At 45.3% G+C, this 17,096-nt stretch overlaps 2 protein-coding genes and 1 non-coding gene across 3 annotated transcripts; all 3 read right to left on the bottom strand.

Moving 5' to 3' along the window:
• Positions 1-3,421: 3,421 nt before the first annotated feature.
• Positions 3,422-3,493, bottom strand: TRNAH-GUG (transfer RNA histidin (anticodon GUG)). The gene has a single exon. It is a non-coding gene; the product is annotated as a tRNA-His (tRNA).
• Positions 3,494-3,893: 400 nt separating this feature from the next.
• On the bottom strand, positions 3,894-8,156 carry LOC127760815 (protein ABC transporter 1, mitochondrial). Its single transcript, XM_052285115.1, has 8 exons — positions 7,548-8,156; positions 7,189-7,417; positions 6,908-7,060; positions 6,332-6,490; positions 5,755-5,914; positions 5,195-5,304; positions 4,692-4,808; positions 3,894-4,576 (listed from the first exon to the last, which is right to left on the bottom strand). Exons 1-8 carry the CDS (start codon positions 8,087-8,089, stop codon positions 4,187-4,189), a joined length of 1,860 nt encoding a protein of 619 aa, XP_052141075.1. The 5' UTR covers positions 8,090-8,156; the 3' UTR covers positions 3,894-4,186.
• A 6,595-nt stretch (positions 8,157-14,751) lies between these two features.
• On the bottom strand, positions 14,752-17,028 carry LOC127767597 (uncharacterized). Its single transcript, XM_052293019.1, has one exon. It carries the CDS (start codon positions 16,776-16,778, stop codon positions 15,087-15,089), a length of 1,692 nt encoding a protein of 563 aa, XP_052148979.1. The 5' UTR covers positions 16,779-17,028; the 3' UTR covers positions 14,752-15,086.
• Between the last annotated feature and the right edge of the window lie 68 nt (positions 17,029-17,096).

The following is a 17,096-nucleotide window of genomic DNA, read 5'->3' as shown; positions in this document are numbered from 1 at the left end:
TTGAACTCCTAATTACAGCTCATTATTTTAAAAACACTATAAACGAATTCCCGCAGTGAATTCCATCCTAGCTAAACCATATAAGAATAATAAAATTAAAATAGCATTCACCCGTTGCAACGAACGGACATTTTTTACAGTAAATATAAAAATAAGAAAAAAAAGCACAAGGCTTGCACATATGTAAGTTTTTTTTCGAACTATAAATAAAGGTAAGCTTATCTCAAAATGAAATATGAAAACAAGAAGAAAATCTCCATATCTTAGCAATGAAACTAAATACTTAAAATTCAAGATCAGTTTTCTTCTTTAACCATAAATAAAAAAAGATTCTACCTCATTCTAGGATAAATAAAATAATGTGTCAATTATTTTAAAGTTATTCCAATCTTGTGCACACAAAAAAATTATAATTATTCATCTACTATTAGGATTTGGATTTATTTTATCGATTGAGAAAAGGTACATTCCTTTATTTTAGATAGAAGAAATTTTGCTATTAAGTAAATTGTATTGATACATGAATTTATTTATTAAGTAAATCTAAATCTTGAACTTGTAAAAAGCTCATTTTAGTGCACGAATTATCGATGCGTGTGGACCAAGATAAAATTTGTTTGATGGGTACAATTTAATGTTTGAAGTTGTAAAAAGCTTATTTTAGTGCACAAAATTTATCGTTGTGTGTGAATCAAGATAAAAAAAAAACACAACATGGGTAATCTTTCTGATTTTAAGTGTTGATTAAGATTGCTACACACTCAAGTAAGATGTCACGTAGACGTAAAACCTTTTGATAAAAAGTATAGTAAGGAATGATGATTATATACATAGAAAGATAAATAAAAATCCGATAGCAACAATCAAGTAGAAACCAAGTACATCGTCATTTTGAAATATAGCATGTTTTCGTGCCCTCTCATAAGCCTAGGTCATGTTCTAATCAGCATCAATTTGGGTAAGATTAGCCATACCTTATGAATTTATCAGCACATATTATTAGAGACGTTCATGAACTAAACTGAGTATTTACGAGATAATATACTAAAGGCAAATTGTGTGGTTTTTAGCTCAGGACACCACGAAAGTGAAGTTTTGGGGGAAGACATCCCATAATCGTGGATATTTGCCGATGGACACCGCGCCATCTGCCATACTGACATAGCGCACGGGAGGCCTTTTTTAACGCGCGTCGGACGTAAATACCCCTGCGCAAGAGATAATAAGGTTACGTGGGAACACTTGACAGTGTCCCCCTCCTCTTCTTTTTCTTCTCTCTTGATTTCTTCTCCTCTCGATCTCTCCTCCTCATCTCTCTCCCTCTTGTTTCCCTTTCTCCCCACGCGCGTGCGCGCCCGAGCGGGATGCGGCAGGTGCGCGACGGCGCGGCCAGCAACCGGCCGCAGCGACGCGGGCCGAGGCGACGGTGGCGGCCTGAAGGCGGCCCGGCGGCATCGGGTGGATGGGGAGGCAGCGTGGCGGACGGCGATAGCGTCGGGCGACGCCGGCGGCGAACGAGCCGCCGAGCAAGGCCATGGGCCACGCCGCCGTCGCGGAGTGCGGGCCAGACGGTGATGTTGCACCTGAAGCCTGAGCCGAAGCCGATCTGCCAAACGCGGTGGCCGCGGCAGACGCGCCCTTTGGCCTCGGCGTAGGCGAGCTCGTACCAGTGCGAGCTGCTACTTGTGTTAATTGCACATTAGGCTCAGCATCCCGACCTCTCTCTTTGATTTCCTGCATCAATCAAGCTAAGCTTGGTTAATTAATTAACTCACAGATTATTGTACATCACTCATCATTGTTTGTACTAGATCGATCACTTTTGTGCATGCGGTTACCTCGATGGTGGAAGTAAGAGAAATGGCAGGCAACGGCGGCGGCGCGAGCCAGATGCAGCCATCGTCTTCGCTCCACCACTCGGCTACCGCCCGAGACAGCAGCTCCACTTCCGCCGGCAAGCATCGGGTGGATGGGGAGAAAAGGCCGGAGCAGCGAGGAGGTGCCGGGGCAGCGCCAGCAGAGGAGGCGGGAGTGGAGGCGTTAGGTGGTCGCGGAGGCGGCGCCCGGGCGGGCCAGCTTGGCCACGCGCGGGGCGGCGCTCGCAGCGTGGTGGTGGCCCCGAGCAAGACGAAGACGGCGGCGGTCGCAGTGGCAATTCGTCCGGGCGGAGATGGAGGTCGGAGGTGCTGACAATCGTGGTGGCGAAGTGGCAGTGGCGCGCGGGTGGTGCTCGCGCAGGAGATGTAGCCGCGCGCGGTGGCAGCGGCCGAGCATGGCGACGGCTTGGCGCAGCGGCGGAGAGGGGAAAGAGGTAGCTGGCAGCGGTGGGGAGTGGCCTGACGGGAGACCCTTTTTTTTTTTTTCCTGACGTGGCACAGGGGTATTTACGTCCGACTGCGTCAAAAACAGACTCCCGTCCGCCACATCAGCACAACAAGTATCCTTTAGACGGCACGGTGTCATCGGCAAATATGATGTCTTCCTCCAAAACTTCACTTTCGTGGTGTCCCTAAGCTAAAACCACATAATTGCGATGTCCTGTAGCAAAATTTGCCTATACTAAATTGTACACTTCTGAAATTCTTTTATGTACCACCAATTCAATTTATTTTAATTTATTGCTATATCCAATTTATGAGATTATACACCATTGATATCATTTATTAAAATGGAACATGTCATATGCATCCATATTATATTTTGGACAAAAGAATTTCACAGGATAGAAATATGGTAAAAGAAATGCACAAATGTTTGCATTGATAAGGCTTTTGGTTTGCGCACGTAAGATTTGATAAAAATAAGTGTTTACAGGATAATAGAAATTTGGTTTGCACAGATTTAATAAAAGACATTGCACAGGTAAGATTAAGAAGGTTTGCACTGGTAAGATTTGATTACAAATATAAGTAGTGTTTTTATTAGAGGTAAAAAATAAGTGTTTACAGAGGTGAGCGATAGAGATACGGGTAAGATTAAGAGGATTAAGAGGGTTTGCACTGGTAAGATTTGGTTACAAATATAAGTACGATAAAAGAAATTTGGTTTGCACAGATTTAATAAAGAAATTTGGTTTGCACAAATTTAATAAAAGACTTTGCACGGGTAAGATTAAAAGGATTAAGAGGGTTTGCACTGGTAAGATTTGATTACAAATATAAGTAGTGTTTTTATTAGAGGTAAAACAAAAAAATGATTTGAAAACAAATATAAGTGTGTTTTTATTAGTGTTTTTATTATAGGTAAAACAAAAAAATGATTTGAATTCAAATAATATAAGTAGTGTTTTTATTAGAGGTAAAACAAAAAAATGATTTGAACACAAATATAAGTGGGTTTTTATTAGAGGTAAAAAAATGATTTGAATACAAATAATGATTATATGTGTGTTTTTATTAGAGGTAAAAACAATAAAGAATAATGTGGCTGCTGGGATTCGAGCCCAGGTCTCCACGGCCACAACGTGGAATTCTCACCACTAAACTACAGCCACAACTTGTGTTCTAAGAAGATACTTTACTTAGTTACTAGGTGTTCTAAGGAGATACTTTACTGTAATTAACGGAAGATCCATTTCTTCTTAAACCTAACTTGTTACGAGGAGATACTTTACTCAACGAGAGATCCATTTCTTCTTAAATATCGCTAATCGACAATGTTCAACCTAACTTTACTTAACGAGAGATCCATTTCTTCTTAAATATCGCTAATCGACAATGTTCAACCTAACTTTACTGGTGTTGGCTTAAACCACGTAGAGGATACTTGCTAAAGACTTTCCTTAGAAAATTCAACAGAAACATCATTTCGATGCCTTTATCTCTTGGACTGAAAAATATGTTGAGGAACTTTCATCATCTGAAGTATAAGCCCCAGAGACAGATATACGAACATTATACAGAAACATCATTCTGATGCATTTATTTTCTTGTGCTCAAAAATATGCAGAGTAACTTTCATCATCTTAAGTATAAGAGCATTATACAGTTTTTGTAGAGCTCATCCCTAAACAGAATATCCTCACTTTTCAAGCTATCAATAATACAATTTGTCAGAGCATTCTTTCAGCCTAACAACAAATGGAGCAGCCGATTGTGTGGCTCTCGAAAAAATGAGCTGCAACCGACCTGTAACTATTTAAAGTTCCCCAAAAGGGAAGTGGGCAAAAGGTTGGCCTTTCATATTTCTATCCGGTGCTGGACAATACTTCCGGACGATCATCGCTGAAATTGTATTGCTCATAAACCTTGAACAGCATCTCCCTACAGGGTACAACTGCCCCTATCTTGATGCAGGCTAGGAATGCACCTGACAACTTTCTGTGGAGGCTGTAAACTTCGTCGGGTGGTGGCGTCAGCCTGTGCTTCAACATGGTAGCTCCGAGGTTGGAAACACTATGTGTGATGTTGTTTGCACGGAAATCGTGACCACCTGGTTTTGCGAATGGCACACCAACAATGAAGGCAGCTTGGACATGAGCATCCAGCATGACTTCCGGTTCCTCACCTGTGAGAAATCCTAGCCTGCGGGACATTTCTAAGACACCAGCTCTATCCTTGTTCGCACAGGCAACTACCTGCTCGATAATATCACAAATCAGACTCAGACAACCATCTTCAAAACATTAAACAGAAAACTCTAAATGTTTCTAAAGGAGGTGATTATTAATAATAAACAATTTGATTGCTTACCATACGAAGGTAGTCATCCACAAAACGTTTTGGAAAATCACGAGCTGCGCCAAAGTCAATCAGATTGAACTTCCTTGTAGGTTCATCGAAAAGGAAGTTGCTCCAATTTGGATCAGTCTGCAGAAAGAGAAGTTACTGCAGAGTACTAACAAATTTCCTGGTATCTATAACGCATTACTAAATTCCAGATTTATAATTGAAGCCTTGAATTAAATCGAAGGAAATTTGTCATCACAAGTTCACAATGAGTAGCAAATCAGAAACATACATTGATACATACTGTTCGAAAAATTAAATGACAGCCATACAAAATATTGATCATTGATATAAAACTGACAGTTGAATGGCTCAATAAATATCTGTTTGTATTGCCCAACACTAAAGTAGCGGTTTACGTAGCAGTAGTCATGTATACCCAAAATGATTAGATTATGATAAATTAACATGGATGCAGAGTTCAACCCATTATTAGGAATTTTGCAGAAAGTATAGAAGAAACATGCCTGCATAAATCGGAAGACAAACAACTCCTTTATTGTAAGCTCAAGCAATTTACAGCCAACATAGTTACGGGTTTCCTGGTCTAACATAGCCACCTTGTCAATTGGAAATCCTGTATAGAACCAAACAAATGAGGCTATCAAGAGAAATAAGCCATTATTCTTATGTCCATAAAAATTAATTAGCTCCTCACAAAAAAGAAAAGTATCTAAACATATTTGATATGATTGTGAGATCATGAAGGTAAACATATCAGAATTCAGTTCATGTTTATTGCGCCTCTTAGTTCCTTACTACGCTATGCTATACTGTTTAACTTTCGCTCCATTGGACTAAGTGTGGAGCATATGAAAAGTGAAATGCCCTATCGTTGTCCCAATTTGGACATTCCATGTGTCCACATTTTATAAATCCATGTTGATATTTTTTCAAAACGAAATGCCTCAAAAAACTGTCACTATGCACGATGAACTTCTTTTACGGGGCATGATGAACTTACAACACTATAATGAAAAATTATAAAGAAAATCCATTAAGCCACTCCATGATCAACTGAAAGTACCTGGAACAAACTCTGACGTTAACACTTTTTTGCTAGACAACTCATCAATGACCTTAGGGACATAATAGCCTTCACTATCAGATAGCAACTCTTTGTACCGTTTTTGGTTAGTTGCTTCTAACACATAATCACATTCCCTTGCCAGCTCAAGCTTTGCCACCTGTATAATAATAAAAATGAATTTTCTACATTCTGTTTATCACAAAAGCACTATGATGGTGCAGGTGCATTTAGGCCTTAAGAAACATATGACATGTACATAAAACCAATGAGTGAATAAATACAAGTTCTAAGATTCTGCCATATCATGGACACAGATTGTGGTAAAATGCCATTTAAACTGAGTATTAAATAACGATGGACTCAATTTATTTTCACATAAAGTATAGGCATGAACAGAGTAGCAGTAGCACACTATTATCTCAACTACTTGCAAAAACAAACAGTTAAACTAAATTTCGACAGACAGTGTTAATAAGAAGCAATACCCGCAACTCATAGATGTACAATGTGTCACCTGTCAAGTGCAAAGAGAAGATAAAACTGTTTTTCAAGCTGCAGCCCAAAGAAAATTTACCTTCATGGCTCTATCAAGGAAAAGACCTTTAGGGATGAGATTGGTGTAAGACAGAAGTAGCCTGACATTCTCAATATCACTTTCTATACTATCTGCGACCCCAGGGTATTGTATTTTCATGACAACATCTGAACCATCCTTTAAGACCGCCCGGTGGACCTGATTAAAAGGAAAAAGAAACAGATAAGCAAACAGTTTCTCATTGGCTTTGGTGGAGCTATATTAGAGCATGAGGTTACCAACAATATGTTCAGGATGAAAAGAAAGCTCCTTTCAATAGATAACATTCCTATCTTAGAATAGTTTGTATTTTTGCCCATCAAAAATTAAATAGCAAATAGGTCATAGTCAAGATATGAAACCTTGAAGATGTACTATAGTAAAGTTATCAAAATTATCTATATTTGTTTTCTAACTTCTCAAATAATCATTACCAATCAAATTTAAAATTTTCTGCATCAACCAAGTATCCAACACAATGAAATCTTGGATTTGTCCCTCTTCCTTAGTTAAGTGGTAAGGTCAATTTGGTATAGTTTCATCAAAATAATAGAAAGATGACTCTGCTAAACAAACCTGTCCAATACTTGCAGCAGCTAGTGGCTCATAGTCAAAACTCGTTAACTTGGAGGACCAGTCCTGACCTAGCTCAGCATCAAGAACTGAATTGAGCTGCTTCCTCGGCATAACATCAGCACCTTGGCGAACAATATCAAGAGCTGCCAAGACCTACATTATCACAGCCAACATCAACATGAATGGTTCATAACCACAGAATGTGAAATGGTTGATCACCAGATTCGATGACAGACAGAAAACTAAAGTCAAATCTTGCAGCATCAGATTGGAGATACTACCGGTGGAGGCACAAGGGATTCGTCCTGGATGCTCAGCATCTGTCCCACCTTGAGCGCTGCACCCCGCATCCGGCACAGCGCCAGGGCGATACGCTCAGCATTCTGATCTGATAAGAACGGGGACATAGCAGAACGCTTGCCATCTGCGTCCGCTGGTCTCCCATACACCACCCGCCGAGCTGATTCCTGTAGCGTTCCCCATGCGAGGCCAGCACCCAGACCTGCGAACCTTAATTTTGCCGGCACAAATTTTGCAAAAAAAAACAACACGATTCACGCACTGTTCGATTCGTAATTTCACAAACAAACGAATGCGCATTTCTCCCTGTTCAAATCGATGCATGGTGTGGCATACTGACCCGAGGGCTCTGGTGAATGGGGTGGAGGGAACCCTCCGCTCCCGCGGCCGCCGCCTCTTCTCCACCCGCACCACCGGCGAGGGCGATGGCGAGGGTGCAGGTGAGGGGCCAGCAGCTTCGCCATCGGGTGGTCTGGCCACCGCCACAGGTTCAGGCTCAGCTGCGCCCACGGCCGCGGCTATGCCGGCTTCGGTGATCTCCTTTGCCTGGGCCGGGTGGGGGGATTCACGCGCAGGCGGCCGCTGCTCCAGCGGGGGATCCTGCGGCGGCCGCCGCGGCGGAGAGACGGGACCGGCATCGTCGTGGGAGAAGTACACGACGGAGGCACGAGCCTCACCGGCGGCGGCGGCGGCGGCGGGGTGGTGGGGTCCAAGGGGAGGGGTGGGCCTCGGGGTGCGCGGGGTGCCCCTGGTGAGCCCAGCGAGGTCGGTGGCGGCGAGGAGCGCGGACCTGAGGACGTCGGGGGCCGAGGCGCGCCTGGCGGCCTCGCGGGCGACGAGGGCCGCGCCGTCGAGCAGCCGCCGGAGATCCCTTGACGCCATCGCTGGGAGAGGAGGCGGCGTGGAGGGCTTGCGGACCAAGAAGCGAATGAGCGAGCGCGGACGGAGGAGGGAGGAGGCGGCGGCCACGGGACAGACGGGCTTTGCTCGGTGTTTGGGCCGTTTATTGTGGGCCCGCGGCCACGGGTGACCGATCCGCTTTCACTTTTCTCGGTAGCTCGTTTCAATACATGGCCGTGGACACGGCCACGTAGGAGTAGTATGTTTTCTTTTTTGGTTGCCACGTCGGCTCAGGGTCGAAAGAAGAGTTTAGAAGCGAAATGCACCGAGGTACTGACAAATTAACATTTAACAAGCTAATAATAAGGCGCGTCACATAAATTAACTGCGCCTCACCTACCACCTAGACCCAAACACACCTAAGAAGAATTATAGTAGCCACTTGCTCCACAGTGCATCTTACTTTATTGTAGGTCCCACCGGTGTCCTCCCCTCACTTTTCATCTACCTTCCTCTCTCTCTCCTTCCTCTCACTTATCAATCTCATCGCTTCACATCAGCGAAGGAACCGAGACCGAGCGGAGCGGCGGTGCCGGGCGGCAACGATGTCAGGCGGGGAGCCGCCACGAACACCGACGGTGCTGAGCGGCGGGGCGTCCCGAGAGGCAACAGCATCGGGCAGCGGGGCGTCCCAAGGGGCGACGACATCGGACGGCAGAGCGGCTCCGAATCGACGGCGAGCTCCTCCGGGGCAGCCGCCCCCTTCTACTCTCTAGGCGGCCAGACCCAGCTCGGTGGAGGATCGAAGAAGCTCGGCGATGGCTCCTCTCTCCCCTCCGGCTCCCGTAACGGTCGCTCCCTTCTCTCCTCTGGTGCCCGCGGTGGCCTCTCCCCTCTCCCTTCCGACTCCCGTGGCGGCCTCTCCCTTCCGGCGACGGCGCGGCGTCCCTTTCCGACGCAGATCGAGGGAGGCAGTCCGATGAGCTTTTCCGGTGCCAGGTAGGGGTGGAGGCGTCACCACTGGGCCACGAGCCCGAGGCCACAACCTCACAGTGCGCCTGCTCCATCCTCCCCTGCTCCGCACGTCATAAAACGGCTTCTTTTCTGACGAAAAACGCGTGCCCAAACTGGGCTACCCGAACTTCGTTTGGTCACGCTACAAGCTGAGTTGGCGGGGAATCTCCGATTGGCTGAATGCCATGTAGGTGCATTATGAATGGCCTAATAATAACCTAAGACATGTACGGCTCCTCCTCCACCACTAGTAGCCTCGGGACGGCCGGCACCGGTGGTCTCGCGACAGTCAGATCCAATAGAGGAACCCTCGGTTTCTCCTCCACCTTCACCAACAGGCTTGTCACGTAGGCTCCCTCGGCTCCTCCTCCGCTGTTGATGGCTTCGTGATAGTTGGATCCGAAAGCCGATGGCCTTGCGACGGTTGGATCCGTCGCTAGCTCCCTCGACTTGTTCTCCTCCCTCACCAGCGACTCACGACAGCTGGTTATCCGGCAGAGGCTCCCTCGGCTCATCCGTCTCCGATGGCCTCACGACATCCTCTCCCTTTGCTCCTCCACCACCACCACCGCCGCTGACAGCCTCAAAACGTTCGGATCCAATGGAATCAGCCCCGAGACGAGCGGATCCACTGGCTACGAATGGTGGCAGGCTTCGGGTGGCAACGGGCTTCGGACAGCCGTGACAGCTTTTGTGTAGCAGCAGCGAGGTGAAGCAGACCTAGTTAGGGTTTTGTTTTATTTTTTTATTTTTTTTTGGCCAAAATTCTTTTGCAAGCGGACAGCTTAACATGTCTACCTAGGAAATTAAAGTTTTGCATTCGGTCGCGGTGCCCATTTATGATAGTCGGTATTTCTATATACATCTAGTGTCAAGTGGTTGTTTTGTCTGTTTGAAAAGACAATTTTGCTCGTTTTGAAAATTCTTTTACATAGTAGTGCAACTCAATGGCGGATCTACCATAGGGGCTATAGGCTCTCGAGCATCTATTACCGGTGTTGCAACCGTTAGAGCCTCTATAAAGTCTCCACTAAAATTTTCTGCCGTACTGTACATCGATTAGAAGATGAGGTATAGTTTTGTATAATTTGTTCAACCCCTCCTATTAGTTACTCCTGGATCCGCCCTGCAAGGCAGAAAGCACTTTTGTGAATTGCCATGGCTTGGTGATACAGCCCGCGAAACCTCAGCAAATAGATACGAACAGGCCAGACCTTTATTGTGCTGGACAGCATAGAGGACAATTGTGAAATTAGTAAAAGCAGGGAAACGAGATTGATGGTTAGTGATGAGACTGCATATGCGCGTACCTCATCAAAAGTGAGCATCCATTGAGATGGCGTTACCTGGGACCTTGTTTATAGCTGGTAAACACAAACAATCAGAACTAGACGACACCTCTGCGCTTTGTCGCGGAAAATACATACGCTTAAAATGCACAAATTTATATTGAAAAAATATATTTAAAAGTATAATAGCCTTTCTACTTATAAACATGACTTTTTATATGTTATTATCCACATGGTGTGTTACTTTGCCCATAAGATTTCAAATGCTCCAAATCATCATGTTGTCATATTTTTTGGTATTATATTTCGAACATGAGATATGTTGCGTCAGAATGGTAATGAATTAATCAACCATCCGTTTTAAAATACACTACATGAATTTTGATGTATAAAATCATTTCTCAATTCGCCGCTGTTTTGTTGAAAATGACCTTTCTACAAACTTAATTTCAGGACATAGAGCCCATTGTTTTATTTATGTGTATGCTTATCCATCTAATTTATTAGAAAAAAACAATTTGTGGCTAAAACGTTTATATATATATATATATGTTCTTAGCAATTTAAAAATAAATTTGTAAAATAAACTCTAAAATAACCTTTTTAAAATTTAAATTTTGGCTTATAAGTATAAGCATGAGAAAAAAATGAGGTTCTCATGCCACATGTGCACCAAACAGATTGGATGACCCAAAAAATATTCGTATCAAGAATTAAAGATGTGCCAACAAAATTCCTTGTCAAGAATTAAGATGTGCTTTGGAGGGGTAGGTGGATGGATACGATAAATAGGGAAGAGATCTGACGGCTGACTGGAACCTAAACAGTGGAACCGTGAATATCTATGCACGACCAGAAGCGATCTCTATCCATATGTTGGACGGCTAGAAACACGCATAGGTTCATCGAACGGCCAGCAAGCACATGAACAGGGCCAAGTACCGTGATTGCGGGGCGAGAGGAGCGATGCAGTGGCCATACCTCAGTAATGAGGTGATAAGGAATATGTGTAGAGGTGATGAGAGAACAATGGCGAAATAAACCCTCTCTATTTTTTGATATATAAAAGAGTTATAGATGTGCGTTTGATTATTTGTTTTATTTAATGGTTTAGTAAAAGTGCTCAATGTAAGTATCTTTAATAAAGTTAGAACAAAATAAATAATATTTATATAATTTATTTGAATAAGATAAAGGTGGCAAATGCAAAATGTCGAAGGCTAAGAAAGCAAATGCAAATGTGTAGTATTATGTGGGCATCATCTGATAAAATTTGAGAGTGTACTCCTATATGTCAATGGTTTTTTTTTTCCCAAGATTCAAATAAGTGCTTGTCTATGTCTGGCAGTACAGGGGTGGAGTGCTGGACCCCATGCACAGGGGAAGATGCATGCATGGTTGGAGCAATTGGCCAATTGGGGCTCGAGCCTAATGTCCTAGATCACCCGTCTCAAAATATTACTCACTCCGTCACAAAATATAAAAACCTTTAACTGGTTGTAACGAGCCTATACAGATTCACAGTACTAGAAAATGTCCTATTCAGTCCTAGATTTTTATATTTTTGGAATGGAGGAAGTACTAATTATCTTTCCAGTATTTAAATTTTATTCTAAAATAGTTGTCACTTTATAGTATTGTATCCAATGAATCACCTCTCATTTGTATTTCTCCCTATTAACTCTACTCCCAACCATTTTCCTACACCTAACCATACATTACTCTCTCCGTCCTAAAATATAACTACTTCTAGGTCTCAACGTTTGTTCCAAAATATAACAACTTCTTCACCAATATTCTCTTATCAACCAATTACAATCCTCCATCATTCAACTTTCTCACGTACCTTCACTTCTCAGTCAAACATAACCTTCTCCGATTTAATTATATATATTTTCTCCCATTTAATTCCCGTATGAAACCTTAAAAATCTTTATATTCTGGAACAGAGGAAGTATTTAATATAGTTACTTAGGTTTTTTCTTTTATATCTTAATATAAACTGAACTGACAACTATATCAAAACGGATGGTGTAGCTAAGGACACGCATTTGTTCGCATGACATATATACATGCACTGTTTCTGGCTCTGGTCCAAAAAGCATGCAGCTGGCTCATCTTCTGTACATGAAAATAACGTAGAGGTCAGTTCATAGTCTTTTTGTATTACTTCGTTCCTCCTACGCTCAGGGCTAATAGCTACTCCCTCCGTACGAATCTGGACTATGAGTGTACTAGAATGTACCCTATTTATCTAAAATCGTTTATATTTTAGGAAGAAAGGAGTAGCTTGTATTGGAGTCCAGTAAAGTGTTGCTCGATCTTGATATAAATTAATTAGTAGTGCATAAGATGAGAAGTTGTGTTTATCCTTTCAGCGATAATGTTCATCTCCTGTGTGTCCATCGTTCTCGTTCGTACGCATATATAAACGACCAAATTAAGGATCAACCACCAGCCAATCGATATTGATCCGTGTCATATATTGACATACAACATATATATGTACGTGCCAGCTGCAAGCTAATCCGTCACGCATGACATCTATATTCTTCATGGATACTAATTTCAAGCTGCTGCCAAGATTGGGCGCATGCATATATATATGCAGCTGATGATCCATCATTACGCTGTCGATCTAGGAGTAGATCACAACATTAGCCTCGATCGATCACACGTATATAATTTATTCTATTGCCCGCTGCCTGCTGCTGCTATTCGATCGACCAGGTTGCATTAACAGCTAGCACACAATGACACAAATATATATATCACCAGCAATATACTATTTTGCCGTTTTACATGTATGGCCATTTTTTATTTATCAAATGGATTACTCTCAGTTTTATTAGCAGTAGATCGATGCAAGATCAGGCGACATCTCACATCATCTGCAATGAACTCACGGATACATATGCACTGAATGTCTGATGAATCAATCTACTAGACTACTACCGCATTGATATAAGTATTAGTTTTTTTTTTTTACGATACCCCTTATCAGTTAATTGCATTGTGAGTGTGATTCCATGGGCGTCCATTATTTTTTTAATCTCTAAATGGATTAATTGTTGCCAGGTTAATTAGCTGCAAGAAGCTAGCAACATATCGCTCATCACACCCGCACTGAATGGATGCATGCACTGAATGGATGAATCTAATATAATTATAATGTACCAGGCAGTATAAGTAATAGGGTTTTTAAAAGAGTAAATTAAATTTGAAGTGAAATGCATGTCTGGTTATGTGATGCTAAGCTGTGTAATATACTTTAATCCTCCAGAAAATTAAAGCTTTTACTTTGATAATACCAGTGGAGCATGATCAAAGATTACCCATTTAGCTAGTTGATCACACATATACTCAGGTTACCATTTAACATTACTTTAGCTAGGGCTTAATATCTTCTCCATGGACATATAGATGTATACATCAGATCGATTAATTAACTTCTAGTTTGGTCTCTCTCTTCTATTATTCGTTTCAAGTATATACATATTGTAGATTTCGTTTTAGCCAGGCGCTTTACATGTTTCAGATTAAAGTACATCACATTTTTTTAATTTTAAAATATCTTGATTGTCGATCAGTGTATTTTACAAATTCAAGATTCAATTTTTATGAAGAGAGAATGTGGTAAATTCAAACAATGAAATTCACTTCTGAACCTTAATTAAGCTGCTCAAATATATACCGAATTCTTGAAATGCAAAAGTATATTTTGAACTATGGTAAAGTGATTTGAAATACAAGTGTACGGATTGTGCTTTTAAACTAACAAATTTTATATATATATATATATATATATATATATATATATATATATATATATATATATATATATATATATATATATATATATATATATATATATATATATATATATATATATATATATAACTACGAGTGTGTCTTTGTTTTGAGTACTTGAAATTTCATCTAAAATTGCATATCTTGATAAATAGATTTTAGAACTCAGTTGTGTTACAAGTTAGAATGTTTTTTGTCGTCCAATTTCCCTGTTTAAACTGTATAGGTTATAAAATGAATATGAATATAATTCAAAAGTTCAGTTTGTGCAAACTTTTAATATAGATAATTGTGAGTATTTATAGGAATACATATGGGCATTCAGAAATGACATGAACAACATATAGTTTTTCAGAATGGCAAGACAACTGGGTTCAAAATGGAAAGGGAAATCATTTTAGAATGGCATGAATATTGGATTAAGAATGGAATGCAGTATAATTATTTCATAATGGATGTAAGATCAGGTGCACGAATCATGCCAATCGTGCATGAGGATCGAGCAGTAAGCAATTGACATGGTACAAGTACTCTAATTCATTACCGGTTTTTGCTTACCCTATATGAAGATACTAGAAAATACTTATCATATGCTCTATGAACACAAATTGGCAGCACAATATTGCAGTAATAATTCACATAATTATGACCGAATCTCACAAATCTGATCACTCCTCCCTAGCTAAGGCAAATCTACCGCTGCTACCCTGTTCATGAAAGAAGAGATCGAGGCCCAACCAAATGTACCAAGTCTGATCTTACACAAAACCATAGCATAATGTAGTGATAACGCAAGACACACACCCAATACGAGTACTCCAATAGGAAATCTACCAGTCTACCACGGCTGCATGCTACTCCAGCTACTACTAAAACTTTTTTTTTCTTAAAAGGGGAGCTGATTACTAGGAATGGCAAGTTGCCTTTTAGTTGGGGTGGCCGGCGGCGGTGGAGGGGCTGGAGCCGAGCGGCTGCTGCTGCTGCTGGAGCGCGGCGAGGGGAGGCGGGGCGGAGGAGGTGAGGTGGTCGACGGAGGAGGAGTTTGCCTCGGCGATGTCGAAGTCGAGGTCCTTCTGGCGGAGGAGGAGGAGCATGCGGCGGCCGTCGATGCGGAGGCGGTCGTTGCGCAGCCGGGCGCGCTCCATGTCGCGCTCCTTGTTGGCGCGGAACCGCTCCCACTTGAGCCGCTGCCGCTCCAGGTGGTACGCGCGCACCTCGTGCGCCACCTGCTGCTCCTCCACCTCCACCGTGCGCCGCCGTACCCACTGCCGCACCTGCTGCGGGTCGCCGCCGCCGGCCACCGCAGCCGCCAGCTCGCTCTGCAGCTGCTGCACCGTGGAGGGGCCTTCGTCGTCGCCTCCCCCCGCGGCCGAGGCCGCCCCCCTCGCGCGCTTCACGCCGTCCTCGTCGTCGTCGTCCCCCGCGCCCGCCGACGACACGTCGTCGCCACGGCGGCGCTTGTGGTGGCCGTTGTGGTGGTGGTGGTGGTGGTGGACGCGGTGGCCGCCGTAGATCCGGCGGGACTTCATCCCTGGGCCCACCTCGTCGTCGTCGTCGTCGTCGTCATCGTCGTCGTCGTCGACCTCGTTGCTGCTGGGGACGTCCTCGCTGTCGTCCTCGTCGTCCTCCGGGCCCGCGGAGGAGTCCTTCATCCCAAGGGAAGGGGCCGCCGCCGCCGCCTGGCGCGCGGCGGACGAGGCGGCGGCCATGGACGCGGGCGGCGGGTGGTGGAAGCAGGCGGTGGCCTCGACGCCGGCGGCGCCGGCGCCGTGCGGGCCGTGCGCGGCGGCGGCGGCGGCCGCGCCGGAGTTGTGGTAGGCGCACATCTCGCGGAAGAAGAGGTGCTTGGAGCTGAGCAGCTTGCGCGCCTCGTCCTTGGCCTTGTGGGTGAGCTCGTCCATGGCGTCGAGCAGCGCGTGGTTCTCGACGACCTTGCACGCCTTGCCGCGGCCGAGCAGGTCGACGACGCGCTTGTACCGCTTGTTGAGGTCGTTGAACTTGTCCTCGCACTGCTGCGGCGACACCATGTGGCCGCTCTCCATCATCGCCCGCGACACCGACTTCCACTTGCCCTTCTTCTGCTGCGCCGCCGCCTGCCCGTGCGCGCCGTGGGACCCGGACCCGCCGGCCTTCCCGTGCCCCGCCGCCCCCGCGGACGCCTTCCCACCCGCGGCGCCGCCCGCCGCCACGCCATCGCCGTCGTCCCCGACGCTGTACACGACGTTGATCAGCAGCCGCACCATCCCGTCCGTCCACTTCATCCGCGTCCACGGGCACCCCGCCGACCCGGGCTGCTGCTGCTGCTGCACCACGCCGCCCTTACCGGCGCCGTTGCCCATCCCATCGTCATGGCCGGGCGCCTTGATCACCCTCGACGACGCCCCCGCCGAGTAGGGCGAGTACGACTGCTGCTGCTGCTGCCTCACCGCCGCCACCTGCTGCTGGAACCCGCCGCCGCCGCCGCCGTGGGGGTCCGGCTGCTGGTACGCGGCGGCGTGCATCTGCGGGTGGGCGAGGTGCATCTCCAGCCCCAGCATTGCCGCCGACCCCACCACCCCCCTCGGCCCCATCCCCCCTCCCCCTCCTCCTCCTCCTCCACCACCATCCCCTCTCTCCATCTCCAAAACCACTCGTCAAACACACACACTACTCGTCTCGTCAAGTTCGCAAGCGCGTAGTAGTAGAGGCTACTGCTCCGGTGAGAAGAAAACAGCAGCGAGCGAGGCGGGGGCGGAATAAAAAGCCGGAGACCGGAGAGAGAGAGAGTTTGTGGGTGCGTGACGAGGAGGCGGCCGCCGGTTTCGCGTGGCGGAACCGTGCGGCTGGCTGGGCTGCTGGGCGCGCGCGGCAGCAGCGGGAGTAGTCGGTTTTGCGCCGCACCAGCGGTGGGAAGAGAGCACACAGACCCGGAGGGGGGGGGGGGGGGGGGCAAAACC

This window comes from Oryza glaberrima, chromosome 1, assembly GCF_000147395.1.
Source record: "Oryza glaberrima chromosome 1, OglaRS2, whole genome shotgun sequence".
Lineage (NCBI taxonomy): Eukaryota > Viridiplantae > Streptophyta > Magnoliopsida > Poales > Poaceae > Oryza > Oryza glaberrima.
This window is presented reverse-complemented; position numbering and strand designations above follow the sequence as displayed.

What these genes read in the sequence shown, in the direction of transcription:
- LOC127760815 (XM_052285115.1), bottom strand. Translation starts at nt 8,089, where the DNA reads ATGGCGTCAAGGGATCTCCGGCGGCTGCTCGACGGCGCGGCCCTCGTC. An exon ending in AATCCCTTGTGCCTCCACCG is followed by an intron (nt 7,061 to 7,188) that starts GTAGTATCTCCA and finishes GTGATAATGTAG; the next exon opens with GTCTTGGCAGCTCTTGATAT. An exon ending in TTGTCTTCCGATTTATGCAG is followed by an intron (nt 4,809 to 5,194) that starts GCATGTTTCTTC and finishes CTCTTTCTGCAG; the next exon opens with ACTGATCCAAATTGGAGCAA.
- LOC127767597 (XM_052293019.1), bottom strand. Translation starts at nt 16,778, where the DNA reads ATGGAGAGAGGGGATGGTGGTGGAGGAGGAGGAGGAGGGGGAGGGGGG.